Source organism: Hippocampus guttulatus, chromosome 8 (assembly GCF_054856545.1).
Source record: "Hippocampus guttulatus isolate MCC_2025c chromosome 8, RoL_Hgut_1.0, whole genome shotgun sequence".
Taxonomy (NCBI): Eukaryota; Metazoa; Chordata; class Actinopteri; order Syngnathiformes; family Syngnathidae; genus Hippocampus; species Hippocampus guttulatus.
In genome coordinates, this window is record NC_141268.1 from 20,657,648 (window position 1) to 20,676,300 (window position 18,653).

Here is an 18,653-nt window from a genome sequence, read left to right on the forward strand (position 1 = left end):
TATTGTATTTTTTATGGGATTTTTATTGATTCAAATGATTTTTTTTGTTGTGGCTTGACTGGATTTTAGATTTGCAACAAATGCATTCTTTCGATCGGATAAATGACATTTGAATCCATTTTGATTTGATTTTCAATTGGATTTTGATTTATTTGATGGGGCTTTATTCAATTAAATTCACTATTTGATGGGCTACTCACTTGTATTACACAAGAAACTACTGGATGGAAAAAACTGCTAAGTTTACAAAAAAATACAAAAAACCAAAACCCCAAAACGATCAAGAGTGTGGGTTTATGTGTGTGATCGTGTTCTTTTCATGTATGGATGAAAAAACATGCCCGTAATTGTTCAAGGAGTCAATAAACAATAAAACAAGCAAAACAAAATGAAAGGTGCGTTTGATATGTAAAAAACACTCAGTCCAGGCGGGTGGAGTTAGTGCTTTATATGTCTTTAAAAAGCTTTTTTCTTGTTTTGTTTTGTTAAATGACAAACTTGAAACATTGATCATGAGGCGTTTATGTACATTACGACAATATGGAGTCATTAAGTGCCCAACGGTCAACACAAACTGAACAAAAGCTCCCAACAATATGATCCAAATGATAATCAGTAAACATTTTCTTCTACTTTATATCCAGAAACTGTGGTTTATCAGCAATCATCAACACATCTTGCTATTGAATCGTGTTGTGGTTGTGTTTGCTGTGACTTGTTGTCCCTTCAGGGGTTGCCACATTGTCTCCCATTCGCATTATTTGTTTGGTAATCCTTTTGAAAATACAGACTACAGTGGTGGCAGTTGGGTATTCAGACTCTCTCAGTCTGCAATGTGCCACAAAAAGCAGTGACTCCCAAACACTACTTATCCAATTGTACCAAATTGGTCTGCAAAACTTCAGGAACAAATGTCTTTGTTCGTCTACAGATGCCAGAGACATATAGCGACAGGCAAAACAATAAAATACTCTTCCAGTATATGGCAGAAGGTACATTTATGTGTTTTGTTCAGCATCGGGTTCCCCAATTTTTTTCAAGTTTGTGATATTTTAACATCGATGCTAATTTCCATTAGCCCGTCAAGAGCACTTTGCATATGTCATGTTCGCATTAGACTTTTGTCAATGATGTGGTTTGGTGGAATCTTTTGGGTGTTTCAACATACAATGTTCTTTGTTTTGTGTGTCATATTTACAATAAACCAACTCATAGAGAGAAACCCATTGAATCAAGTACGCTTAGACTCTTTGAATGGGAGTCTTCGCTTCATCAGAGTGGCGTTATCGGACTCCCATTTGATGACACCAATGATGAGAACAGGCATTGTGTTTTAAATGGGTTTAAAGCATGTGGCAGGGGTTAAAATTTTTAGTGAGGTGTTTTTTGTTTTTGTTTTAATCGTTTCTCTTAATCAGTGTTTTGCAACCTCTATTGAGCCAAGGCACACACTTCAACTTGGAAAACAATCTCACAAAAGGTCGATACACAAGTTAATTATGTCCCTTCTGCCATCTCGTGGAAGATGTGCTCAGACACACTGGTTGGATATCAATGCTCGAAATTGCAGATTTGAATGGCAGGTGGGTCTCCAACACATCCCTGCTCTCACAGGGGTTCACTGTGTAGCGGACCAAGCCTTAGATAGCGAAAATGGGTGAGTAATGTTCATAAGGGACTGTAATTGCCTGTAGATGCCACAAGGTGGCAGCAATTCAGTACTTTTGTCCCAAGCAACCACCTAACCTCATTTCAAGCTATATAATGGTGCTACAGAAGGAATACAGCGAGAGAAAAAAAACAATCTGCAAATAAGCAAATGCCAAACTGCAAATATGCAAGGGTTCACTTTGATTCCTTCATATGACATTTGTTTGGTTGCAACATTTTTCTCATGTAAAATTTGCGACTTGGCTCAAACGCTGACATATGGATTCAGCCTCAAAAGTGCGTGATCATTGGCTGCTTTCAAATCAGTGCAGAATAACGACAACCAACCAGGGAGGATTTTTCAAAATAAGACTCACCTGTAGACAAAATGATTATGTGAAGAAATAGGAAACGAAAAAATTATATCTATAGTTGCCAAAATATAAAAAGCTTTTTTTTTCTTAAAAAAAAAAAAAACAACTAAAACAAAAGAGTCTCTGATTAACTTTTTCATTCCCAGGCAGCCCGGACGGGTGGGTGTTGGTTCCTGAGCAAGGGGCGGAGGCTTCGTACCACTTTTTAGGCGCATGACTAGGCGTCAGACTCACACTTCTTCTTGCCCTCCTCGCCGCCGGCATCGCTGTCCTCTGACTGGCTGTTGCTCAGTACCACAAAGTGTCCGTCAGCCCCAGCGGAGTTGGCGGGACGACTGGAGGCGGCGATGAGGCGGCTTTGCTCCTCCAGGTCCTGGACGACACCACCAAAGATGCTTTGTGTAATTGCATGCATGTAACATTTGGACGTGGCCAACTCAAGCTCTAAATTCTCTGGCATCATAAATTTCTCTTGTCTCCTTATTTTATAGCACTTGTCTTCCACTACATGGATGCAAATATTACATTTTTTCCCCCTTTTTGTCCAATCAGATTTCAGCCTCTGTGTTTTGCGAAATTAATCTAATTCACCCCAGGATTCGTACTGATTCCCCCCGTATATATACTACAAACTGTAATTATACAACGCTATCAGCATTGGGACCGTTTCTTTACCCAATCGCATTTCAAATGAATCCTCACAGAGCCAGTTATGAGGCATCACTGTAATTTTTTTGCTTTGTGTTGCGAGCCAAAAGATACTTTTTGTACAGAAGGCAGAAGACAAGGTCACCATCTCTATCTGTCTCTGTTTGCTGAGTTCCTCCTGCTGCTTCTCTTTGGCTTTGTCCTGCTCCTTGCGCTTCTCCGTCGCCTTGCGGTCCTACGACGTGACACGACACAACTCAGTAAAGAATTAAAAAATTATACATGAAAAAGAAAAAGGAAAAGGTGAGACTCACCAGAACAGAGTGGAGGGCAATCTGCTTAGCCAAAACGATGCTGTCGCAAATCTGAAACAAAACAAGTAGCAAGGGAGGGATTACCAACACATTTTTCTTAAAGCATTCAGTCACTTTGTGATGACAGGACACTATTTGGTAGGCTCTTTCGGAGTGTGCAATTTAATCAATTTTGGAATATTGCTGTTAGCACACAAACAATGGAAAAATTGAAGACTGTGAACAATATAGTATACAAGGCTGCCTCGTATGTAGAATTTTCAAGACAAAAAGATTTTTAAAAACAATTTTGGAATATGGCTGCACAATAAAATGTAGAAAAAAGGTGGAAGTCATTATTTTATTTTTAATGCACTTGTAAAAAAATGAATATGACTAGTGCAATATTTTGAATTATTTTTCATTTGTAATGAATTAGCAAAAATTTCAGGGGAAAAACAAATAGTGATTTTTTTTTACAGTGTGGGCCAATCTGCATTGAATTTGAAGGTAAAATGTTAATTTCACCAATTGTAAAATAAAATCTCAACCTTCTCGCCGTCATCATTGGACTCCAAGATGTAGCAGACGGCTCGTCCGTCGGCATGCCCGCTGGCAGAGTGCATGATGAATCCAAAGAGCCTCTTGTTGTCCTGATGGGACGAAGACTGAAGCACGCTTGACAGAGGGAACTGATGGGGAAACACGCGCGCACACACGCACGCACACACACACGCACACACACCTGTGGTTTCAAGCTCAACTGCGGAGGCCCAAGTATGACGTCTGCCAGCGTGAACCTACCGTGAGTCTTGTCACTTGTGTCTGCGGGTCGATGAGCCTGCAGAGAGAGAGAGAGAAAAACAAAACAAAACAAAACAAAAAAAGCTTTTATTAACCTCCAAAATTCTTAACACAATACAAATTAATCCAATCAATTTTGGAATATGGCTGGAACAAAATGAAATGTGGAAAAAGTGTTTCGCTTTTATAAGGCTTGGAATTTTAAAGGGGAAAAAATGATTGAATCCAGGCTGTAATTGAACAAAATATGGACAATACTTTAATTTGAAGACACAGATGAGGAGAGGTTGTTACTTGAGGCAATCACAGGTGACCAGCAGGTGCGACTCGGTCATCCTGAAAATGTTGTGAATGGCGCGAGCCGCCAGGATTTGCCTCATGGTCTCGGGGATGACATCCGCCGACTCGGCACTTTTCACCTCCATGGAGCCCAGAAAGCGGACGATGAAGAGCTGGTGCAGGATCGAGTCTGGACCACCCCCCAAAAAATAGATGAACTACATACACTTGCCGGTCATCTCTGGGCCACAAGGGGCAGTAATGAGCCTTCGGAGAGCGCAGCATACCTTCGCTGTCCTCTGATGTTTTGTCACCCGACTCGCCAAATGGATTACTTCTCCTGTGGTTACACATGCACACACACAAAATCACTGATCGCAAATAAAAACACAACATTTAATATTTGCACTGGCTTTGCCCAAGAAGCCATTTTCTAAACACAGATGCGGGTGCCCAAAATGGTCGCCACAGCAGCTAATCAGGAAAGAAAATAAATGAGAATAAAGTACTGAATGATAAGGATTTAAAAAACGTTTAAAACGTTTAACTAATTGATTATTCATTTGGGATTTAATGGGATTATGTTGATATAAACATAATAATAATAATCATTATATTTAGCTGAATTTAAATAAAAACGTTGATATATATACCTGTATATGTTCAAACAACTCTAGGTTTTTCAAATCTAATTAAACTAATAATTCAATACATTCAAAACCAACTCTGATTGAATCAATGAAATGTAAAAAAAGGAATACATGTGTTGAAATTCTGAAAAAAACTAAGTACAAAAGTAAAAGTATGACAAAATTAAAAACTGATTATTTTCAATTAAAAGACAAATATGTCCTACTCCCTTGAACATAATAACTGTGTTGTATGAAGATTGATTTCTTTCTTTTTTTATCTACCTTATTTTCTGTCAAATTATTACTGTATATATGTTTTATGTTCAATAAAAAAAAAAAAAAAAAAAAAATATCCATGATGTGTTGTAATTATTATTGCAATGATAGTCATCGCACCAATAACAACAACCCCTCCTCATGATGATAATAATTTTTCTTGGCTGCAAACAGGTACCTGCCAGCCTGCGCTGCTGTCTTGCCATGTCTGGCATTTTCCTCGCTGACAGGGGAGATGATGTCAAACTGGATTGGCGTTTCCGGGGCAACAAGGGCATCCAATGAGAGGGCAGAGAGAGCGGGCGATGGCTCGGAGCCCACTGAGCTGATGCTGCCGGTTCGCCCTACGCGGCTCTTGCTGCCATAAAGCAAGCAGGAAGGTGTTTTGAGGGAAGGGGTCAGAGCGTGGAACATTCTCACACACGCACACAGCTAACCTGGCAGGCCGCATGCTGTCGTGTCTCTGTTGGAAGGACGGCGACGGCGTCACCGCCTCAATGGCTAATTGGTTGATTCTGGCTGCCACTTCCTGCCGGTGGAAAGCCACATGGGTTGAGGGCACGCTTGTGAATGAAGGACACACACACACACACACACACACACACGCTCAAAGTCTGACTTTCACACTTTCATGCGCACACACCTCTGTGTTCTCGCTCAGGTAGATGCGCCTAGAGATGTTGTTGATGGTGGCGATCCACTGGCGAGCATCAAGACGCAGTCAGACAAGAACCATCGACAACAACTGGAGAGACTTTGACTCCCTTACCTCCTCGCAGTCCTTCCTGCTCTCCGCTTGCAGCGTCACCACTCTGACGACACGACACACACACACACACGCACACAAAACATATTTACAAGAATGTTTGCAACATTGTTTTGGGTCAGGTGGGATCGAGACTGAACTACCGAACGCAACAGGTGGCAGTCCAAGTGTCGGCAATATTTTTTTGGTGTAATTTTCATTTATTACTTTTGTGTAGGTGTGTTTTTTTTTTGTTTGTCTTAAACTCCTTTGATATGTAGGATTTTCAGGTTAAATAATGATTGAATAAATTCTGGATTATCACTATTAAAGATCAAATGCGAAAATATTGATGTGCATGTGTTACTGAAGTTGAAGTATTTTGAATGAATTAGCAAAAATGTTGAAAACTATATTCTTTACATTACCGTTATCAGACATGACATGTATTGAGAATAAGGATACAACAAGCTTAGTGTCACCGAGCGAGAGGCAGACGGGCTCTTACTTCTTGCCGTCGAAGGATGTGATCTGGAAGCAGAAGCGGCGGTCATCACTGTCCACCGCCATGACGGAGGCGTTGTCCAGGTCGGTCACCAGGCCGCCCGCCACTTCGGCGCGGCCCTGCTGCATCAGGTTGCCCCCTTGTGTGAAGAAGTACTGACGCTCCCACGACGTGGACACCAGGCCCGTCTTACTGTTGGGGGCGGGGGGTGTTCAGACAGCTAAATTAACTCGAGTTTTCGAGATTAAAACTGCTTAGTGGCAATGTCGCATGTCCCATTTTGCGGCGTACTCACTTGCGAACATAGAGGTAGCCCTGCCGCTGGGTGAGGTTGCGACACACCGGCGAGTGGAGTGGGTCCGGGTCGCAGGGCGCATACAGAGGGTCACATGACTTCTCCATCTGCTCGATGGTCTGCTGCATGTGGCCCACCTCCTCCTCCATCTCCCGACGCACACTAATGCAAGTATCATTACTGACAAATTGAGCGTCCCAGGAGTAGTCCTTTCAGCACAATGACCAGGAAATATTTTGAACTTCTGTTCTAATACTGTTGAAAAAAAATTAATTGTGACAATTTATCATATTTGTGTGTAGTTTTAACAAATGTTGTTTTTTGTCTAATACTTTTGCAATTTGTTCTGATCCGAATCTTGCAATTATTATCTTGTACTTCTGTATTTGTGGCTATTGTTATTTTAATTTTTTTTTTTTGCAAATTGACTTTTTCCAGTACTATATTATTTTTGTATTTTTGTACATTTTTGTTCTTTATTTGTGTATTTATTAACCCAGTTATATTTCTTGTTCAGTATTTTAAGTTACAGTTTTGTCAAATATCTTTTCATTTTAATTTAATCTGATTCTTCTAATATTTCAATATTTGGGTCCATTTTTTCTGATGTTCCTGTCATCAATTATTTTAATGTAATATTTTTGTAATGTATTTATTTTTAATCATTTATTAATGGAATGTGATGTAATGAATAGTTGTGTATTTTCTTTTTTTTTTCTTTAGTCTCATAATGTTGTATGAAATAATTTTATTTGGTAGATCTGAGTTTTACTTTATTAACGTTTTATGTATTTTATTTTTAATATGTGCATTTTGTCTAATATATTATTTCCATATTTGTTTCAAATGTTTGTATATTTTGAATGACTTTTAAATTTTACTCGCATGATATCTTTGCATGTCTTTGATATGTTTTTCATCATATTATTGTATCGCATGTAGTTTTAAAAAAATCTAATGTTTCCATATCATTTTTACATATTTTTAGCATTCTTATTAGATATTTTTGGGTTTGGCATCTTGAGAGATATTAGCATTGGCAAATGTCGCTCATGTTTTGATTTGCGGCATTCCCATGGGCAAATTTCTGCTAACCGGCTGGGGAAGCGTCTTACTTCTGGACGCTGGTCCCCATGGTGGCCAAGAAGTCCTCCCACTGCTGGCTGAGGTTTTCGGAGCCCATCTTAAAGAAGTTGATCTGCAGACGAAAAAAAAGTAAATCCTCGAATTGAGCCATCCACGGCATTTGTGTTCCAACAGGTGCGCCCTCCACACCTGAGCCTGCATGTATCCCAGGAGCGGCTCCAGCAGCGCCGTCTTCTTCTTGTACTGCAGCGTGTTGAGGGAGCAGAAGTAGTGCATCATAGTCTGGTGTTGCTTCTTGCGCGACGTGTACACATCCTCCACCGCCTCGGCGCGCATCTGCCACGCACAGCGATGACCACAATGACGTCAGCTTCCTCGGGCGCACATATGTCGCGCATTTCGAGGAGCTTACCTTGTCGTTGTCCTTCCTCTTGGACAGGCGGCTGTATCTGTTGATGGCCGTGTCGTGATCTGCAATGATGACGGTCAAAACTTTTAGCAAGACAAGAGAACTTTACTTTACACAAATCAGAATAGCTTCCTTATCATTTTAGCAAAAGGTGATTGGGGCCGTCCAAAAAAACATGCAATTCCAATATAAAAATATTTTAAAGATGTATGAGAATATGGAAGTAGTTTTTTTTTTCTTGGGCCGCTTAAAATAGCAGCAATGTCCGTTGTGGATACTGGGAAGGTAACTTACCATTGCTGGATATTTGAAATACTTCCTTCAGAGTTAGGATCTCTGCAAGCACAAAAAAAGAACGTGATGCTTTATGTCTGAAAATGACATAATATTATATTTAAAAGGCAAATACCCTTCAGATCTCTCTCTTTGAACTGTGTTATGGGGAACATCATGGCATCGGCCAGTTGGGTCGACAAAACGGCGTGACAAGAGCTCAGCTGGCCAAAGAAGCAAAAGAAAAAAAAAAAGCCACCACAGAAGCAGAGACTTGAATGTACGGTGAAGAAGGAGAAGCAGAAGAAAACAAGAACAAGAAATGCCATACACTCACCTCATCGATGACTTTCGCAAACTGCTGCAGGGTGGAGCTCATTACTTCATCGTCGCCCCCTAACGGAAAGCGCTACTCAAAAAAACAAACAAAAAAAAGGATTATTGCTTTTAGGTGAGGAAAACAAGTCTCATTTTACTTCAAGACAAGACATTATTATCTGATTGAATGTAAAGCAGCCTTTGAGATGAAACCATATGAAAATGTCAGCAAAAATTATGATGGTTATTAATATGATCACCGTTTCTTAAAACTATGTTGCGGTAAAACTATATTTTAAAGCTTTCCAAAACCCCCCCCCAAAAAAACAATTAAACAGTGACAATTCAAAGGCATTAATGTGAACATTCCAAACCTGTTTGTCATACTCTTTTAGCAGTTTGGACGTGAGATGTGTTGCAGCACTCAGCTCATTCTGAAAAGGAAATAAGTTGAATCAAAACACACGCACTCATCACCGAGGACCTCCATACCATGTGTCCATGTGTATTTGTACCTGGGCGTCATAGATCCTGTGCATGGCCTGATAAAGCATGGTGCAGTAGTTGGACATGACTGCCGTGTCCTCCTCAAACACTCCCAGCAGAGATCGGGTCTGAAATATTGAATATTTAATTCATTTTTCACTGAAAAATGCACCCTATTCGCACCCATCCAGTTGCTTTGTGCTCCTTCCATAAAATTGCACACACACACCCGGCTCATTCAGCGGTGCCTAGTCATTTTGTACTGGATTACTTTGATTGAACCACAAAAACAAAGTGGGACTATCAAGGAGGAAGTGCTTTGTCACAAAGAGAGGAATAAACCTCGCTTGTAAACTACTGTGTTGAACAAAAAACATTACTCGGCATGTGTCGGTTCCTAAGAGGACCAAAATACTAAAAAGTTGTTCTGCCTCACTGGTAATATATAATTCTACTCCCATGCCAGAGTTGTCACTTGTGTACAGCAATGTCATAGAGTAGTGGGGGAAAAGTGGATCCTCCCCAAAACTGGCACGACACCAACATTCTACCAGTGCACTGAATCGCCTTCGTAGTAGTGACGACAAAGAGGATAGTAGTACATAGACCTAAGGGGGGATGGAAAATCCTGTGACGTGTCACCAGGCATTTCTGGACATCAGTAGGCATCTATATCCTACGTTTCGTTGCCTTGTCTCTGTCCACAGGTTAAAATAAAATACCAACAACAGCCACAACTACAGTGGTAGATAGACATCAATGAAGCAAAATGACAGACAGGAGTTAGCCTCGTGGCTACGGAAGTACATGAAAGCAAATGCAGCCATAAAGAAGACGCCTCCTCTGACGACGAGATGGAAAATATTCATTAGCTGATATGTCAGCTGGGCCGATTTTGCTTCAGCCTTCCGTCTCAACGACCGGGTGCTAGCTGTTAGCATGCAGCTAGCTGTTGACAAACACTGCTGTTAGCATAGCAGGGCGCTAGCGTTAGCATATAAACCTAAAGCTTCACATAAAGTCAGGTCTTTTTTTTTCTTAACCTGCGGGCTGTCCTCCAAGGTCTCTTCGAGAGGCAGTTTCTCTATCCCAGGCATGGCTGCAGCTTGAGACGAGATGACAACAGACGAGAGAAAAGACAACAACAAATTAGGCTGTCAACTCCCACTTTTAAGATTTTTTGGGAGTACCCGGAATCACTACAAGGGACAGAAACTACTCCGCCTTGTATTAACTTTATTTTGATTGGACAGATGAAAACATCCAAGCTTTTGATTGGAAGGTCGAGAACGTCCACGCTTTTGATTGGCTCTTTGGTTAAAGGGGAAAAAAGTGCCATTGTGGCTCTATGCCCTTATTGCGTTCGGCCCGACGACAGAGCGCCAAAATGGCTGACGCTTTGAATGAAAGTTCGAGTCACTTTTTTTGTTGTTGTGAAGATCAATTTATATTATGATGTAGTCAATGTTACATTAAATGTTGTGGAATAATTTCGAATTATTTTGAAAATGCCTATTTCTTGTTTTTTGTACTATATATTTTGAAAACAATCGATGTTTGATTCACATGAATCAGCTAATTCTTTACCTTTACCAGTTCATCCAAAAATAGTCATACTCATTTCACATACAGAACGCTCAGCACATGCAGAAATTATTTGCCAGTAACAAAGATCATATTGCAGTTCAAAAATAAAATAGACAAATCGATCCACCCTAAAGCCACTTTATTGAGGATAAATCTGTACAATATGAACATTGACATTTGTCACAAATGAAATAAAACAGAACGACCTGATCAATCCTTGTATCAGAACCCTTTCTCCAGTATAATAATATAAAAATATAACCATAATATCACCAGAACCATTTCTTATGAGCAAAAACATCCCAAAGTGTTTTTCTTCTTCCTTTGTGCTTCGCTTGGTGAGGTGAAGATACTGCGGCCACCATGTTGATGAGATGAGGAGCAGAGAGGGAAGGAGAAGTCCACAACTCATCAGCTAAAACGGCTTCAGGATCTGCTTCGAGAGCCAATCCAGACCTTCAACCAGACCTGACCCGCTCACCGCGCAGGACGCCTGAATATAATACTACATGCAGACACACAAACACACAAACACACAGTAGTTGATTTCTTTTTACATCTGTATAGTTTGGAATGAGAACAACTTGTAAGTCGTCAGGTGTTACAGTATAGGAAGGGCTGGGCGATTAATTAATTTTATTTATTAGTTTTGATTTTGATCATTTTTAAAAATCTAATTATTTTAGTAGTTCCATGTATGTCTTTGATGATGTGCGCTGTTGAATTAACAACATGGCTGTGAAGTTATCAATAATTAAAAATGTCCGATGTTTACATTAATGTTTTGCTATTTATCCAATAGATAAGCGCAGAGGAAAAAAATTACCGTAATTCAAATCAGAAATTGGATTCTTTGAGAGAAAAAAAAAGGAGATTTTATTTGAAGGCCACGTCTTCCAGGCCTCGGGTCACATGTAACATGTAACATGTAACGTGTAACATACCGGCTGCGTGACCCCCGACAGGCACAGGCCGTCGCTGACCTGAGCGACTGTCATGGCTTGAGGGAGGTCCTGCTTGTTGGCAAACACCAGCAGCGCCACCTTTCTCAGCTCGTCCTCTTCCAGCTGTCAAACAACACCGCTTATCAAATGAAATACGTCAATATGTTTACGATTATTGATTGAGTGACTGACTGATTTATGACTCACGATCCTATGCAGCTCTTCAGATGCCTCTTTGAGTCTCTGGGGGTCATTACTGTCCACCACAAAGATGACACCCTGTACAAACAAACATTCGTTGACATTTTCAAAAAGCAATTGATGGAAATGAATCACTTTTTTAAAATTCAAAGTATAGTACTTACACATTGTGTTTGTGAAGTAGCGTGCATTGTATTTATGGTCTTTGTGTAGTTGTGTATAACAGTGAGTACTAATGTCCATGTTTGTGTAGCAGTGTGTACCTACATTAATGTTTGTGGACAAGCATGTATGTAGATCATTGGTGTTTGTGTAGTAGCGTGTACTTACATTAGTGTTTGTGTAGTAGTGTCTCCATAGCGGTCTGATGACAGTTTGCCCACCGACGTCCCAAACAGTGAAGGAGATATTTTTATATTCAACTGTTTCCACGTTAAACCCTGCATGTAAAAATAAATGAATAAAAAAAAAATCCCACTGGATGATTTTTTTTCACTTTACAATTTTCAAAAGGTGTTGTTGTTAACTATTTTATTGACTGACCCACAGTGGGGATGGTGGTGACCACCTCAGCCAACTTCAACCTGTACAGCAAAGTTGTTTTACCGGCAGCATCCAGACCCACTGTGACACACAAAACAACAACATAAGTAGTGGTAAAAGTATAACTATATTCAAAAGAAGCAGTTAAAATTGTTATTGTGCTGATGTTTTTTTTTGTTGGTTCTCACTCAGTGATGGTGTGGATGTGGATGTGGGTGTGAACGGTTGTTGGTCTCTGTGTGTACCCTTAGACTGACTGGCAACCAGTTCAGGGTGTAGTCCGCCTTCTGCCCAAAATCAGCTGGGATAGGCTCCATATTTTGGGGTGTAATCCCACCTTTGGCCACTAGAGAGTGGCACACCATTGTTTTTAAGACTAATTTTGAAAGCATCAGAAAAACTCAGCCGCATTTTTGCTGAGAAGATTAGAAAGAGATTCCTGAATATTTCAATCGTCTTTACACAAGACAGATTCTTTCAAAGCTTTTATTCAGATCAATCGTGTATTTGTTCTTTAGTGTGTAGTTCATTTAAAGAACCACAGTAGGAGTCTAAGAATGGGGCATCCATGTGAAAAGGGCAGAAAAACGACAAATATCAAAATGATCCCTGGGTGGGGAGCGATAAAGGGTGGCCATAGCCTCTGGCCACCATACAATTCCGCCCCTGATTATTGATGTATATTGTTAGATGTGGAAAAAAAAGTTTGTCAGTTTGAAAACTACAGGATGTGTTTAAACATACGGACTGGTATACTGTTTATACAAATGTTTATGTGTGCGTTTATTACAAGTTTAGTCTGGAATGACACTGACGCAATGGAGGGTGGGGAGGGGTTTACTCTATTGCAAATATTTTTTTGCATTCCCCTTTAATAATATTAGTACGCATACCCATGAGAATAATAATAACAAAAACAAAAATTATGACACAGACACTATTACTTATGCTAACACTACCAATAACAATAATGATAATAATGAAGAACCAAATCAATCCTGAACTCACCCATGAGAATCCTGGCTGGAGTTTTGGCAGTAAACATAGAGAAAAGTCGCGAAATGAAGACGCCCATAGTTGTGCTCAGCGTGTCCTCTTCGAATGATCTTTGTGTTGTTGCTCTGTGGTCAATGAGGGTCCTTGGTGGTGTGTGTGCCTTTATAGGCCGGGACGGGGTGTGTGTGTATATGCGCGTCATTTCATTTCATGTCATGCGTGTGCATGTCAGATGAGTCCACGGTGACAGCGGACAGGTTGCAACAGAAGCGCGACTTCCGCTTCAAAATATTGACACGCACCTTACGCCGGAAATTGTAATTTGTTGAGGCACGTTGACACGACGACACATCCTGCTGGGCTTCCACGGAAGCGGTTTCAAATCGCTTTGGGTGGCTTGAGGAGCGACGAAGAAAGGCTCAAGAATTCAAAGCGTATTGGAACGTCACGTGACGTCACAACCGCCGAGCTGCTTTTCTCCACGTGGAGCGAAACAACAACACAACAACATCGTTGGAGCACAACCAAAACCGTTTTTTAAAAATTTCATTCTTCGAGACAACTTACAGCAATTTTATCCTTCATTTATGGAAAAAGCAAATGACAATGACATTCAAACTATGCTGAGAATTTTTTTAATTCGTCCTCCTGGGATTTTTCTTCCTACGTTTCTTAAATATTTGTGTATTTTACATCAAATATGTTTTTATTGTATGGGGGATACTTCTGTTGAATATGTGTGGATATTTTGTTTTGGTTTGGTTTTGGTTTCTTCTAATATTTCTGTATGTTCTCCCAAAATGTATGTATTTGTCATCAAACTATTCCTATAGAATTTTTGTATTTTCTTCCCAATGTTTGTGTATTTTGCAACTAATATTTATTTTTCTCGAATATTTTCTTCCAAAACTATTTGGATTGTTTAACCTTTTCAACCCTAATTAATTTTTATTGAAAATCTAATATTTCTTTTCATCCAAGTTTTCTATTTTCTTCCCATATTTGTATATTTTCATGTATTTGTAGTGTGATTTTTAAAAAAAAAATCTATTTATAATCTCACTTTTTGAAAGATTTATAGCAAACGTACCACGGCGCACAGCTAACATGGTCATCTTCAAGCGGAGAAAATATGAAAAGTCGTGACATCACCAAGTGGACCTCCCTTTTCAATGTGATTGCCACAACCCCCGTTGAAGAACGAGTGCACACTTGTGTAAACAGTTGATCTCAGTTGTTTAGTTTTGCTTCCCCTATTGAAAATGTTTCATTTTTTTCACTTGAGTCATGCAGGTTAAAGGTCATATTCAAGGTGGGAAAAGGTCTTGCATGATTTCTCTTGGTCTCATTTTTTTATATCACACACGCACAAAAAAAAGAGGCATTTGAACAGAGGCGTGTAGACTTTTTGCATCAACAGTAGCTCTCATATCGAACTGTCCGCCCACTGATCCAAGTCGTGTGTGTGCGTGTGTGCATGTGAGTGTGTGTGTGTGTGTGTTCGTGTGTGTGTTCGTGTGTGTATACACAGTAAAGAGGATGTGAGAAACACCCAGAAACAAAACTTAACAAAGGAAGAAACGAAAGTGATTCTGTCCATGCACAAACACACACACACACTGTACACTCTGTCAGAGATTCCACGGAGTTCCACGGTTGTACATCAAGGTGAAGATGGGCAAAATAAAAACAACTGTTTATTCCATCAGCCTGATGATGATGATGATGAGGATCACCGAAACATCCGTCAGTTTCAGCAAAAATGAAGTCGCGGACATGTTTACAACAGGTACTGTAAGAAAAATACATCACTTTGTACTTAAAAAAATGTATGCAATGTTCATTATCAAGTCTTCCCCCCCCCCCCCCCCCCCCCAAGGATGAAAATAAGACTGACCTTGTTGTTTTTGCTTTCACCATGTGACAATCTGACACTCGTTCGGACTTTAAATCAAATGTTATTCCTGGAAATATGTTCATCTTTGTGACGCGAATGTTTTGCCAACCCACAGTAAAGTTAGGTCATCACTGACCGTTGATGGAGGCCAAATTAACGGTTTAGAAGGCCAGTGAGTTGTCGGAAATTGTCACAAGTTGTCCAAACAAATTGCTTGGTCCTAATTAATTGTTGACATCATGACGGAAAAAATACTACTTCGATTTTGTAAAATTAGGTCTCAATTCATCAACCGTCTACCAAACGCTTCCCAGTCATATGTGACGACTTCAAATGTGAAAGGGTTTTTATTTTTACTGTGTCAGTTGTTGACTTGACTTCTGTTTCACTTTTTACGGTGTAGCTGCACCATACAACTTAAACGGAAAGATGTTCACGTTGTCTTCTAATGGTGGAAGACAAGCAGGAGTGTCTTTCTACCCGCCTTACTTCGATTTCCACAAGAACAAAGTTTGGGCCGACCCGACCAGGGTTTACCCACACGGAGCTTATCGCTCCTGGGCCTATCGATCCTGGGATGGCCCAACCAGGCCATATCGCTCCTGGGCCTACTGGACTCGGGCCAATCGTTTCTGGCCAGACCCAACCAGGGCCTATCGATCCTGGGATGGCCCAACCAGGCCATATCGCTCCTGGGCCTACTGGACTCGGGCCAATCGTTTCTGGCCAGACCCAACCAGGGCCTACCCAACCAGGGCCTACCCAACCAGAGCCTACCCAACCAGGGCCTACCCAACCAGGGCCTACCCAACCAGGGTCTACCCAACCAGGGCCTACCCAACCAGGGTCTACCCAACCAGGGCCTACCCAACCAGGGCCTACCCAACCATAGCCTACCCAACCAGGGCCTACCCAACCAGGACCTACCCAACCAGGGCCTACCCAACCAGGACCTACCCAACCAGGACCTACCCAACCAGGGCCTACCCAACCAGGGCCTACCCAACCAGCGCCTACCCTAGCTGGACTACAGAGTCCCCCACTAAAGGTGAGTGTAATCCATCTATCTATCGGAACATTCAATGATCCTTTCATCGACCAATTTATCGCCCGCTCTATCTGCTATCCGCACACATAGGTGTGACAGTGTGTCTGCGCTACTTGTTGGACAGCCAGACGTCATCCCGCGACATCTTCACCCTCAGCCCGACCAGCCGAGCCTCTTTGACGCTGTCCTCAAGCTATGACGGCAGCGACCTGCTGCTCTTGAGCTCCGTATACTGGAGCATGAGGCTCAAGACCAACGTGAGGATGTGGGCCGGGATCAGGGACGACCTGTGGACCAGACTGTGCCTCACCGTGGACACCGTCAGGGGAGTCGTGCAGGTCTTCAGCGGAGCCTACATGAGCATCAGGAAGATGGCACCTAGCAAGGTGTCGGTCCATTTGTCCATCCGTCTGTCTGTCCACTAATCTGTCTTTCTAGCCATTCCTAGTGTGCTGTCCGTTTCTCTTTTGGATGCATCCATCGGACGTTCCACCTCTCTATCCGTCAGTCTGTCTCTCTCGCTATCCATTTCCTATGTACTGTCCAGCAACCACCTTTCTATCCATCTTTTCACCCATCTCGCCATCCATCCATTCGTCGCTGTCTCTCTCTCCATTCATCCGCCATCAATTCATCGTTCTATCTGGCATGTGTCTGTTTATCCATCTGTCTTTCTGTCCATCCACTGGTCTCTCTTTCGCCCACTCATCAATCCGTTCCCCTGCCTCCATCTCTCTCTGTTCATTCATCCCTCCTTCAGGCTTGTCACCGTCGATCCTCTGTCTACCCGTCCATCCTGGCCATCTCTCCACCCATCTAGCCATCCGTCCATCTATTTATCCGTCTGCCATTTATCAATCCAGCTGTCTCGGAAGAACTCGAGTGTGCGTGTGTGTGTGTGTGCATTCAGTATGTGTGGTCAGGTGAGCCTGTGATCGCCATGTCGGGAGTGGACGGTCAGGTGACGGATGTGCAGATTTGGGACTACCCGCTTTCATACAATGCCATCTTCAATTACATGACCCCACACAACTACGGGTAAGACCTGTATCATGACCGATATGGATTTTTGGGGGATGGGGGGGGGGGGGGATTGTTGATGCTGTTTCTAATATTTGGCGGGATAGAATTTCCACCAAATTTCCAATGAAAAGTTCCCAGTTGACCAGAATTTCAGAAATGTGTCGAAACATTTCTGACCAATTTCCGACAAGAGTAATTCACTCGGAATTTCTGACCAAATGTCCCATGGAAATATTTGAGCAAATCTCTGGAAAGTCAGAAAACAATTGCGACCACATTTCTGAAGTTTCCCGGAATTCATTAGAAATATGTCCACCAAATGTCTTATTTTTTTTCACTGGAATTTCTGAAATGTAAGGACTTTTTGTGCCAAAGTCTCGAGAAATATACAGACGACGGCAAATGCCCTGCAATTCACCAGAAATTCTGAGATTTACTGAGAAGAAATTAAATATTTCTTCCACATTTTTGAGGTTAGAAACATTCGTTTGCAATTTTTGACCAAATTTCCCACAAGTTCCCTGCCAATCTACCGGACAACTTTCACTTAATTTCCTAGTTATTTACTGGAGAGATTGAAAAGCCCTCTTTTTTTTTTTTTCTTTCTTGAAAGCTGGCCCAGAGGCTCTGTGCTGACGTGGTCCGACATTCGTTATACGGCGACAGGGCGCGTCCTGCTGGAGGACGTCTACGAGCAAAGGCAGGCGGCAAAGACCCGCAAGAAGAAAAAGGCAGTGCGGAAGAGCAAAAAGGAATGATTTCAATGATTGAGACTTTTGTCCTCGCCTTGCCCATTGTAAACCTTGGTGGAGGTTTGTTGTTGCGTCAGCATCATAATAGAAATTTAAAACACTTGATTGACAGCCCCCACTCCTCCACCCCCGATAAACTAACAGCTTTTTTTTTTAAACATTGTTTCCACTATACATTTTTGTAATCACCAAATAGTAGAAAATAAAGACAGAGCATGAGTGACATTTGGAAAATTTGTTTTTTTTATGTCTGATGAGATGATTCGTTTTGCTAACATGATTTCAGTGAAGTGAGATAAAATAGGCTACTTTTTAGGATTTTAATCTGTTTTTTAAACAATACTTTATTATTCCCTCTTCCCTCTATTTCCTTGATGATTTCATGAAAAAATAATCATACTTTTTTGAAGAAATTCTAAAATAGTTATTTTCAAATAAAAATGCTATGAAAATTTTACACATTATGCATTTTAAAAGTTTAATTTCCCAATTTTTCTTCAGCTTAAGTATTTTTCAAATGTATTGTTTTTATTCACGTTTAAAAAAAAGTCAGGAATCAAATAACAATGCAAACAAACTATTTGAATTT

General features: G+C 41.1%; 3 protein-coding genes across 4 annotated transcripts; 1 reads left to right on the forward strand and 2 right to left on the reverse strand.

Moving 5' to 3' along the window:
* Positions 1 to 428: 428 nt before the first annotated feature.
* On the reverse strand, positions 429 to 10,266 carry appl1 (adaptor protein, phosphotyrosine interaction, PH domain and leucine zipper containing 1). Its single transcript, XM_086118359.1, has 22 exons — positions 10,117 to 10,266; positions 9,103 to 9,201; positions 8,962 to 9,021; positions 8,607 to 8,678; positions 8,406 to 8,493; positions 8,291 to 8,332; positions 8,000 to 8,058; positions 7,777 to 7,923; positions 7,617 to 7,699; positions 6,502 to 6,663; positions 6,210 to 6,398; positions 5,726 to 5,768; positions 5,600 to 5,656; positions 5,394 to 5,485; positions 5,135 to 5,314; positions 4,336 to 4,388; positions 4,064 to 4,238; positions 3,770 to 3,806; positions 3,517 to 3,657; positions 2,987 to 3,037; positions 2,818 to 2,907; positions 429 to 2,397 (listed from the first exon to the last, which is right to left on the reverse strand). Exons 1-22 carry the CDS (start codon positions 10,168 to 10,170, stop codon positions 2,242 to 2,244), a joined length of 2,130 nt encoding a protein of 709 aa, XP_085974485.1. The 5' UTR covers positions 10,171 to 10,266; the 3' UTR covers positions 429 to 2,241.
* Positions 10,267 to 10,782: 516 nt separating this feature from the next.
* LOC147201787 (ADP-ribosylation factor 4-like) lies at positions 10,783 to 13,658 on the reverse strand. The gene is made up of 6 exons (XM_086117751.1): positions 13,357 to 13,658; positions 12,349 to 12,429; positions 12,136 to 12,245; positions 11,812 to 11,883; positions 11,605 to 11,727; positions 10,783 to 11,165 (listed from the first exon to the last, which is right to left on the reverse strand). The coding sequence occupies exons 1-6, from the start codon at positions 13,544 to 13,546 to the stop codon at positions 11,076 to 11,078; spliced, it is 666 nt and encodes a 221-aa protein (XP_085973877.1). The 5' UTR covers positions 13,547 to 13,658; the 3' UTR covers positions 10,783 to 11,075.
* Positions 13,659 to 14,938: 1,280 nt separating this feature from the next.
* LOC147201788 (uncharacterized) lies at positions 14,939 to 18,298 on the forward strand. Of its 2 annotated transcripts, XM_086117750.1 has the most exons (6): positions 14,939 to 15,133; positions 15,645 to 15,798; positions 15,889 to 16,289; positions 16,380 to 16,675; positions 17,200 to 17,327; positions 17,926 to 18,298. In XM_086117750.1, the coding sequence occupies exons 1-6, from the start codon at positions 15,019 to 15,021 to the stop codon at positions 18,068 to 18,070; spliced, it is 1,239 nt and encodes a 412-aa protein (XP_085973876.1). In that variant the 5' UTR covers positions 14,939 to 15,018; the 3' UTR covers positions 18,071 to 18,298. The 2 variants fall into 2 exon arrangements, with proteins under 2 accessions (XP_085973876.1, XP_085973875.1); XM_086117749.1 differs by having other exon boundaries at positions 15,645 to 16,289.
* The last annotated feature ends 355 nt before the right edge of the window (positions 18,299 to 18,653 follow it).

Coding starts and splice junctions, on each gene's coding strand:
- LOC147201787 (XM_086117751.1), bottom strand. CDS start 13,546: ATGACGCGCATATACACACACACCCCGTCCCGGCCTATAAAGGCACAC. Junction 12,246..12,348: donor CACCACCATCCCCACTGTGG/GTCAGTCAATAA, acceptor TTTTACATGCAG/GGTTTAACGTGGAAACAGTT. Junction 11,884..12,135: donor ACTACTACACAAACACTAAT/GTAAGTACACGC, acceptor TTGTTTGTACAG/GGTGTCATCTTTGTGGTGGA.
- LOC147201788 (XM_086117749.1), top strand. CDS start 15,019: ATGGGCAAAATAAAAACAACTGTTTATTCCATCAGCCTGATGATGATG. Junction 15,134..15,644: donor CGCGGACATGTTTACAACAG/GTACTGTAAGAA, acceptor TTTACGGTGTAG/CTGCACCATACAACTTAAAC. Junction 17,328..17,925: donor ATGACCCCACACAACTACGG/GTAAGACCTGTA, acceptor CTTTCTTGAAAG/CTGGCCCAGAGGCTCTGTGC.
- appl1 (XM_086118359.1), bottom strand. CDS start 10,170: ATGCCTGGGATAGAGAAACTGCCTCTCGAAGAGACCTTGGAGGACAGC. Junction 8,679..8,961: donor TAAAAGAGTATGACAAACAG/GTTTGGAATGTT, acceptor TTTTTTGAGTAG/CGCTTTCCGTTAGGGGGCGA. Junction 2,908..2,986: donor TTGCCCTCCACTCTGTTCTG/GTGAGTCTCACC, acceptor GTCACGTCGTAG/GACCGCAAGGCGACGGAGAA.